The sequence below is a fragment of the Trichomycterus rosablanca genome, chromosome 8, assembly GCF_030014385.1.
Source record: "Trichomycterus rosablanca isolate fTriRos1 chromosome 8, fTriRos1.hap1, whole genome shotgun sequence".
Classification (NCBI taxonomy): Eukaryota; Metazoa; Chordata; class Actinopteri; order Siluriformes; family Trichomycteridae; genus Trichomycterus; species Trichomycterus rosablanca.
The window spans coordinates 29,157,934-29,167,460 of NC_085995.1; the positions used below are offsets into that span (position 1 = coordinate 29,157,934).

The 9,527-nt window shown below is 44.5% G+C and overlaps 1 protein-coding gene across 3 annotated transcripts; it reads left to right on the top strand.

The window, feature by feature from the left end:
• Positions 1 to 1,137: 1,137 nt before the first annotated feature.
• LOC134319467 (titin-like) lies at positions 1,138 to 5,343 on the top strand. Of its 3 annotated transcripts, XM_063000653.1 has the most exons (4): positions 1,139 to 2,325; positions 2,901 to 4,045; positions 4,620 to 5,008; positions 5,109 to 5,343. In XM_063000653.1, exons 1-2 carry the CDS (start codon positions 2,110 to 2,112, stop codon positions 3,480 to 3,482), a joined length of 798 nt encoding a protein of 265 aa, XP_062856723.1. In that variant the 5' UTR covers positions 1,139 to 2,109; the 3' UTR covers positions 3,483 to 4,045; positions 4,620 to 5,008; positions 5,109 to 5,343. The 3 variants fall into 3 exon arrangements, with proteins under 3 accessions (XP_062856724.1, XP_062856723.1, XP_062856722.1); XM_063000652.1 differs by having other exon boundaries at positions 2,901 to 5,008; XM_063000654.1 differs by having other exon boundaries at positions 1,138 to 5,008.
• The last annotated feature ends 4,184 nt before the right edge of the window (positions 5,344 to 9,527 follow it).

Here is a 9,527-nt window from a genome sequence, read left to right on the forward strand (position 1 = left end):
AGAGGCAGGTGGCCCTGCTGAACCTGGTGGAAGAACCAGAGCAGGTCATCCTAAAGGAACAGGTAAAAAATAGGGATCGTTTCATAGAGAATGAGATGAAGAAGGCAGAGAGGCAGGTGGACCCAGTGGAAAAACCAGACAAGGTCATGAAGAAGGCAGAGAGGCAGGTGGCCCCGGTGGACACAGTGGAAAAACCAAAGCAGGTAGTAAAGAACCAGATTGATATAAAGAAGCCAAATTTAGAGGAGCAAATGGTCCTCAAAATCCTGGAGAAGATGGAGAACAAAAGGCTGGAGAAGCAGGTGCTTCAGATGGACCAGATGACGAAGGTGGAAGAAGAGCAGCTGCAGGACGACGTTCTTGTTCCCCCCCATCGTTGAAGCCCAACCTGGAGAGTCTGGGAAAGAAAGTAGAAAGTAGAGATGCAGGACGGGGAGGATGAGAAGGGAAATGGGGTAAAGGGTGAAGAGATGGGGCAAGGAGTGGAGCAGAAGGTTTTAGAGGACCAGGCAGACCAAATACCAAAGATGGAGAGCAAGGTGGTTCTGGGGAAAAACAAACCTGAGAAGAAAGTAAAGAAGAGAAAATGGTGGCAGAGACGCCAGAAAGTAGAGATGCAGGTGGCCCCACGGGACCTGGTGGAAGAACCAGAGCAGGTCGTCCTAAAGGACCAGAGGAGGAAACCAGTAAAGAAGGTGGTTCTGGTTTTTGAGATTGAGATGGCAGGTGGACCCAGTGGAAAAACCAGACCAGGTCATGAAGAAGGTAGAGAGGCAGGTGGCCCCGCTGAACCTGGTGGAAGAACCAGAGCAGGTCATCCTTAAGGACCAGGGGAAGGAACAAGTAAAAAATAGGGTTCGTTTCATAGAGAATGAGATGAAAAAGTTAGAGAGGCAGGTGGACCCAGTGGAAAAACCAGACCAGGTCATGAAGAAGGTAGAGAGGCAGATGGCCCAGTTGAACCTGGTGGAAGAACCAGAGCAGGTCATCCTAAAGGAACAGGTAAAAAATAGGGTTTGTTTCATAGAGAATGAGATGAAGGCAGAGAGGCAAGTGGACCCAGTGGAAAAACCAGACCAGGTCATGAAGAAGGTAGAGAGGCAGGTGGACCCAGTGAGTGGAAAAACCAGACCAGGTCATGAAGAAGGCAGAGAGGCAGGTGGCCCTGCTGAACCTGGTGGAAGAACCAGAGCAGGTCATCCTAAAGGAACAGGTAAAAAATAGGGTTCGTTTCATAGAGAATGAGATGACGGCAGAGAGGCAAGTGGACCCAGTGGAAAAACCAGACCAGGTCATGAAGAAGGTAGAGAGGCAGGTTGACCCAGTGGAAAAACCAGACCAGGTCATGAAGAAGACAGAGAGGCAGGTGGCCCTGCTGAACCTGGTGGAAGAACGAGAGCAGGTCATCCTAAAGGAACAGGTAAAAAATAGGGTTTGTTTCATAGAGAATGAGATGAAGACAGAGAGGCAGGTGGACCCAGTGGAAAAACCAGACCAGGTCATGAAGAAGGCAGAGAGACAGGTGGCCCCGGTGGACACAGTGGAAAAACCAAAGCAGGTAGTAAAGAACCAGATTGATATAAAGACGCCAAATTTAGAAGAGCAAATGGTCCTCAAAATCCTGGAGAAGATGGAGAACAAAAGGCTGGAGAAGCAGGTGCTTCAGATGGACCAGATGACGAAGGTGGAAGAAGAGCAGCTGCAGGACGACGTTCTTGTTCCCCCCATCGTTGAAGCCCAACCTGGAGAGTCTGGGAAAGAAAGTAGAAAGTAGAGATGCAGGACGGGGAGGATGAGAAGGGAAATGGGGTAAAGGGTGAAGAGATGGGGCAAGGAGTGGAGCAGAAGGTTTTAGAGGACCAGGCAGACCAAATACCAAAGATGGAGAAGCAGGTGGTTCTGGGAAAAACAAACCTGAGAAGAAAGTAAAGAAGAGAAAATGGTGGCAGACACGCCAGAAAGTAGAGATGCAGGTGGCCCCACGGGACCTGATGGAAGAACCAGAGCAGGTCGTCCTAAAGGACCAGAGGAGGAAACCAGTAAAGAAGGTGATTCTGGTTTTTGAGATTGAGATGGCAGGTGGACCCAGTGGAAAAACCAGACCAGGTCATGAAGAAGGTAGAGAGGCAGGTGGCCCCGCTGAACCTGGTGGAAAAGCCAGAGCAGGTCATCCTAAAGGACCAGGTAAAAAATAGGGTTCGTTTCATAGAGAATGAGATGAAAAAGTTAGAGAGGCAGGTGGACCCAGTGGAAAAACCAGACCAGGTCATGAAGAAGGTAGAGAGGCAGATGGCCCAGTTGAACCTGGTGGAAGAACCAGAGCAGGTCATCCTAAAGGAACAGGTAAAAAATAGGGTTCGTTTCATAGAGAATGAGATGAAGGCAGAGAGGCAAGTGGACCCAGTGGAAAAACCAGACCAGGTCATGAAGAAGGTAGAGAGGCAGGTGGACCCAGTGAGTGGAAAAAACAGACCAGGTCATGAAGAAGGCAGAGAGGCAGGTGGCCCTGCTGAACCTGGTGGAAGAACCAGAGCAGGTCATCCTAAAGGAACAGGTAAAAAATAGAGTTCGTTTCATAGAGAATGAGATGAAGGCAGAGAGGCAAATGGACCCAGTGGAAAAACAAGACCAGGTCATGAAGGGGGTAGAGAGGCAGGTGGACCCAGTGGAAAAACCAGACCAGGTCATGAAGAAGACAGAGAGGCAGGTGGCCCTGCTGAACCTGGTGGAAGAACCAGAGCAGGTCATCCTAAAGGAACAGGTAAAAAAATAGGGTTCGTTTCATAGAGATTAAGATGAAGGCAGAGAGGCAAGTGGACCCAGTGGAAAAACCAGACCAGGTCATGAAGAAGGCAGAGAGGCAGGTGGCCCTGCTGAACTTGGTGGAAGAACCAGAGCAGGTCATCCTAAAGGAACAGGTAAAAAATAGGGTTCGTTTCATAGAGAATGAGATGAAGAAGGCAGAGAGGCAGGTGGACCCAGTGGAAAAACCAGACCAGGTCATGAAGAAGGCAGAGAGGCAGGTTGACCCAGTGGAAAAACCAGACCAGGTCATGAAGAAGACAGAGAGGCAGGTGGCCCTGCTGAACCTGGTGGAAGAACCAGAGCAGGTCATCCTAAAGGAACAGGTAAAAAATAGGGTTTGTTTCATAGAGAATGAGATGAGGACAGAGAGGCAGGTGGACCCAGTGGAAAAACCAGACCAGGTCATGAAGAAGGCAGAGAGGCAGGTGGCCCCGGTGGACACAGTGGAAAAACCAAAGCAGGTAGTAAAGAACCAGATTGATATAAAGAAGCCAAATTTAGAAGAGCAAATGGTCCTCAAAATCCTGGAGAAGATGGAGAACAAAAGGCTGGAGAAGCAGGTGCTTCAGATGGACCAGATGACGAAGGTGGAAGAAGAGCAGCTGCAGGACGACGTTCTTGTTCCCCCCATCGTTGAAGCCCAACCTGGAGAGTCTGGGAAAGAAAGTAGAAAGTAGAGATGCAGGACGGGGAGGATGAGAAGGGAAATGGGGTAAAGGGTGAAGAGATGGGGCAAGGAGTGGAGCAGAAGGTTTTAGAGGGCCAGGCAGACCAAATACCAAAGATGGAGAAGCAGGTGGTTCTGGGAAAAACAAACCTGAGAAGAAAGTAAAGAAGAGAAAATGGTGGCAGAGACGCCAGAAAGTAGAGATGCAGGTGGCCCCACGGGACCTGGTGGAAGAACCAGAGCAGGTCGTCCTAAAGGACCAGAGGAGGAAACCAGTAAAGAAGGTGGTTCTGGTTTTTGAGATTGAGATGGCAGGTGGACCCAGTGGAAAAACCAGACCAGGTCATGAAGAAGGTAGAGAGGCAGGTGGCCCCGCTGAACCTGGTGGAAAAACCAGAGCAGGTCATCCTAAAGGACCAGGGGAAGGAACAAGTAAAAAATAGGGTTCGTTTCATAGAGAATGAGATGAAAAAGTTAGAGAGGCAGGTGGACCCAGTGGAAAAACCAGACCAGGTCATGAAGAAGGTAGAGAGGCAGATGGCCCAGTTGAACCTGGTGGAAGAACCAGAGCAGGTCATCCTAAAGGAACAGGTAAAAAATAGGGTTCGTTTCATAGAGAATGAGATGAAGGCAGAGAGGCAAGTGGACCCAGTGGAAAAACCAGACCAGGTCATGAAGAAGGTAGAGAGGCAGGTGGACCCAGTGAGTGGAAAAAACAGACCAGGTCATGAAGAAGGCAGAGAGGCAGGTGGCCCTGCTGAACCTGGTGGAAGAACCAGAGCAGGTCATCCTAAAGGAAAAGGTAAAAAATAGAGTTCGTTTCATAGAGAATGAGATGAAGGCAGAGAGGCAAGTGGACCCAGTGGAAAAACAAGACCAGGTCATGAAGGGGGTAGAGAGGCAGGTGGACCCAGTGGAAAAACCAGACCAGGTCATGAAGAAGACAGAGAGGCAGGTGGCCCTGCTGAACCTGGTGGAAGAACCAGAGCAGGTCATCCTAAAGGAACAGGTAAAAAATAGGGTTTGTTTCATAGAGAATAAGATGAAGGCAAAGAGGCAAGTGGACCCAGTGGAAAAACCAGACCAGGTCATGAAGAAGGCAGAGAGGCAGGTGGCCCTGCTGAACTTGGTGGAAGAACCAGAGCAGGTCATCCTAAAGGAACAGGTAAAAAATAGGGTTCGTTTCATAGAGAATGAGATGAAGAAGGCAGAGAGGCAGGTGGACCCAGTGGAAAAACCAGACCAGGTCATGAAGAAGGCAGAGAGGCAGGTGGCTCCGGTGGACACAGTGGAAAAACCAAAGCAGGTAGTAAAGAACCAGATTGATATAAAGACGCCAAATTTAGAGGAGAAAAATGGTCCTCAAAAACCTGGAGAAGATGGAGAACAAAAGGCTGGAGAAGCAGGTGCTTCAGATGGACCAGATGACGAAGGTGGAAGAAGAGCAGCTGCAGGACGACGTTCTTGTTCCCCCCATCGTTGAAGCCCAACCTGGAGAGTCTGGGGCTCTGATGGAGATCGCGTGTGAAGATGAAGGTAAGGTTTAAATTCAGAAATACACGTTATACACGCTAGGTGGAGTAACGCTGAAGTTTCCTTTAACACGTGTGCATGACGGCTCCGTGTTGCTGTTTAGGTGTCCCGATGCCGAAGTCGAGGAGAACCAGCCTGAGATCCAAACGCCCAGAACCGGCTACAAGATCCTTAGAGGTTTTGTCATCGGCGCCGCTGTTGTGTTGACGGTCACTATAGCTTCCCGTCGACTGTCCTCGTTCTTCAACGTCTGAATCTGTCGTGGTGACGATCCGGAGATCATCCAATCACACGCCGACTTTTCCAACATCAAAATAACAATAAAGTGCCTTCATGAACGTGTTGGTTGGTTTGATTTTGTGTACGTTGAGTATTGAGGGTGGACTGATGAAGATCCAATCGCTCTGATACCCCTTTTCCACTGACGCAGAACGGTTCCGGTTCTGGTTCGCGAAAAAAAGAGATTCCAGACAGCGTACTACACATGCTGCCTTCAAGACCTCATCTTTTCCAGGGACGTCCATGTATTTTTCAACAAGACAATGCAAAACCACATGCTGCACACATTAAAAAGGCATGGCTGCTGAAGAAGAGGGTACAGGTACTGGACTGGCCTGCTTGCAGTCCTGACCTGTCCCCAATAGAGAATGTGTGGAGAATTTTGAAACGAAAAATGCGACGACGTACTGTTGCACATCTTAAGACGTGTTTGCAGAACCTTAAACCTTTACATATACAGTGGGGGAAATAAGTATTTGATCCCCTGCTGATTTTGTAAGTTTACCCCCTTACAAAGACTTGAACAGTCTATAATTTTTATGAAAAGTTTATTTTAACAGAGAGAGACAGAATATCAACAAAAAATCCAGAAAAAAACATTAAATAAAAGTTATAAATTAATTTGTATTTAATTAAGGGAAATAAGTATTTGATCCCCTACCAACCAGCAAGAATTCTGACCCCCACAGACCGGTTATGTGCCCATGAGGCACACAAATTAGTCCTGTCCCTGTATAAAAGTCTCCTGTCACAGAATCAGTTTCTTCCGTTCAAATCTCTCGCCCCCCATGGGCAAGACCAAAGAGCTATCAAAGGACGTCAGGGACAAGACTGTAGACCTGCACAAGGCTGGAATGGGCTACAAGACCATCAGCAAGAAGCTTGGTGAGAAAGAGACCACTGTTGGTGCGATAATTCGAAAATGGAAGAAATACAAGATCACAGTCAATCACCCTCACTCTGGAGCTCCATGCAAGATCTCACCTGGTGGGGTAAGAATGATTCTGAGAAAGGTGAGGTCAGCCCAGAATTACACGGGAGGAGCTTGTCAATGATCTCAAGGGAGCTGGGAGCAGAGAAATGCTGGATATGACCCCAAGAACACCATCCCCACCGGGCATTTCTTTGCCTCCAAACACGGCGAGTGGAGTTGATGCCAAAGAGCTAAATTTTGGTCTCATCTGACCATATCACATTCTCCCAATCTTTCTCTGAATCATTCAGGTGTTCATTGGCAAACTTCAGACAGGCCTGTACATGAGCCTTCTTGAGCAAAGGGACTTTGCAGGCACTGCAGGATCTCAATCCATTACGGCGAAGTGTGTTACCAATGGTTTTCTTGGTGACTGTGCTCCCAGCTCCCTTGAGATCATTGACAAGCTCCTCCCGTGTAATTCTGGGCTGACCTCACCTTTCTCAGAATCATTCTTACCCCACCAGGTGAGATCTTGCATGGAGCTCCAGGGTGAGGGTGATTGACTGTGATCTTGTATTTCTTCCATTTTCGAATTATCACACCAACAGTGGTCTCTTTCTCACCAAGCTTCTTGCTAATGGTCTTGTAGCCCATTCCAGCCTTGTGCAGGTCTACAATCTTGTCCCTGATGTCCTTTGATAGCTCTTTGGTCTTGCCCATGGTGGTCGAGAGATTTGAACAGAAGAAACTGATTCTGTGATAGGTGTCTTTTATACAGGGACAGGACTAATTTGTGTGCCTTTTGTGCACCTAACCGGTCTGTGGGGGTCAGAATTCTTGCTGGTTGGTAGGGGATCAAATACTTATTTCCCTTAATTAAATACAAATTAATTTATAACTTTTATTTAATGTTTTTTTTCTGGATTTTTTGTTGATATTCTGTCTCTCTCTGTTAAAATAAACCTTTCATAAAAATTATAGACTGTTCAAGTCTTTGTAAGGGGGTAAACTTACAAAATCAGCAGGGGATCAAATACTTATTTTCCCCACTGTATTTTAATAGTGGCTCAATACCTATTCCCCTTTATCAGTTTGGTTGTTTGTTTAAAAGCACAAACAAGTTTATATTTTCAAGTAACATTTACATTAAGCATTTTGATATACCAGCAACATACTGTATTTGCCCAGCACTTCATAAGTCACCCTGCTGTCAGACAGAGATGGCAATATAAAGACTCTAACTTTTAGCAAGTTTTATTATAATTCATACCCCTGTGGTTTAAGGCAGTGTGACATATCATAAATTTGTATTATTAACCATGCAAGGGACAGACAAGCCTGCTAATACAACACTAATGAACCAGTCCACCAATATTGCAAGAACAAGCTGATCTAATCCTGTGACATTTTTTATATAATATATCTCGTAAAATCTGCTTTTCTATGTTTTATGTTTCAGGATTGTTTCTCTATGACTCAAGGTGCAGAAAACTTGAAGTGGCTATATGCAATATTGTTGCCCAATAAATGTCATACAGCTACCTCTATGCACCTCCTGGAGTATAATTACAATTGGTCAATCTGAGTTGTGATTTTATGCAAGTAGTTTGAGGCAAAACAGCAGAAAAAGACTAGCTTTGGCTAAAATTGCAAAAAGTAAATTACTTCTAGCTTTGCCCACTTTATAAATTTGACAAATTTAGCATTTAACACAGGGCCTGACAAGAGCATAAATCTTCAACAGAAAATACATTTATAAGATCAACATCTATTCTAACCTTCTAACTCTCTACAAATCATGCTGCTTTATTTTAATAGAATGGTTTATAGTTGGTTTTGGTATTATTGTATAAAAGGTCAACTTTCACTATTATGGATCAACTGTTCTGCAGCATGAAGTATTGATTCTCTAGAGGTCATCACAGCAAAGCACTTCTGCTCTTTGTGTACAATGCAGATGTAAGCTCTATATAAAAAGAACCTTATAGAAATGTGTTAACAGAAGATTTAAAACAAGTAAAGACTGTTTCATATTTACAGTCATTTTTATGTGACTATTTAACAGCCAAGTGGCCTGTGAAGAAATCTGGGCAAAATTAAATTTGGCCAGCACAGTTGTTAATTAATTTATATAATAAACTGTATTTATATATTTCTATAATAAATGTATACAATAAATTTTATTCTATAACAAAATAAATGAATTTCCTTTTTTTTTTTATTTCGAAGTAAGAATATGCAAAATTCTGTGTAAGTGTATATTAGTTTGCATTGTTTGTCTTTATTATTTGCTTTGCTGTGTTTTTGCACATTTGTACAAAATTTAATATAGGATAAAGAAAACATAAGAAAACTGAACTGTTTTTAAACATGTTTGTTTTGTTTTTTTTATAAATGAAAAAAAGTTATGGAACAACTATATCACCAATTTGTAAAAAGTATTTGTCCTCCAAACCTAACTTGTTCTTCCATATGTAGCAGCAACAAATGCTTACAATAACTCAAAAACAATTCTTTACATCACTATAAAGGAAGGTTGGTAAATTTTTATTTGCAGATTTGTCAAGCATAACCTGTCGGTTAAAGATCCTGCCACAGCATCTCCAGGCCTGCAATTCCTCAGAGCTTTATTTTTTTATTTTATTTATGCATTTTTCTCCCAATTTAGCATAGTCAAATTGTTTCCCACTCCTGGGGGATCCCTGATTGCAGTCGAGGTGTGTATATTGCTGCTCACGCCTCCTCCGACCCGTGTGCAGCCCTTAGCAGAAGCCTTTTCCACCCATGCATTCTGCACAGGTGCCTCTCTATCTGCTAATCAGCGTCCTCACACAGCGTTTGAAGACCCCACCCACATAGTCCGGTCATCCCGCCCTAGCAGAAACATGTCTGCTGCAGACACTGCCAATTATGCACCCAGTTAGATGGCACCCAGTTTCGAACCGAGAAGTTCAGAATCTCGGCGCTGGTGTGCTAGCGGAATATCCACCTGTGCGCCAATTCCTCAGATCATTATTGTTTTTTATGATTTCTTGGATGACTCATTGGTGGAATATTGGAGGACTTGCTAGATTGGCCAAATTCACTACAGTTAAAATTTTTTTTATTTGAATATAATGGCTCTTATTGAGCTTTGCTTGAGTCACAAAGAATTGAAAAAAATTATTGTCACCATTTTCCAGACTGATATTGCTTAAAAACATTATAATATCTTTTGAAGTTACTTTTGATTTTGGCATAGAGAAGGGCTTGTTGATCTTCCAAATAATTTAAATATAGTGCAAACATGCAGCTTTTGAGTGATTATTCCATATACTAAAGATTATT

Bases quoted from the DNA above. Each gene is read 5' to 3' on its own strand.
- LOC134319467 (XM_063000652.1), top strand. From the start codon at position 2,110: ATGAAGAAGGTAGAGAGGCAGGTGGCCCCGCTGAACCTGGTGGAAAAG. The intron at 2,326-2,900 runs GTCATCCTAAAG...GAACCAGAGCAG, and splicing joins TGGTGGAAGAACCAGAGCAG to GTCATCCTAAAGGAACAGGT.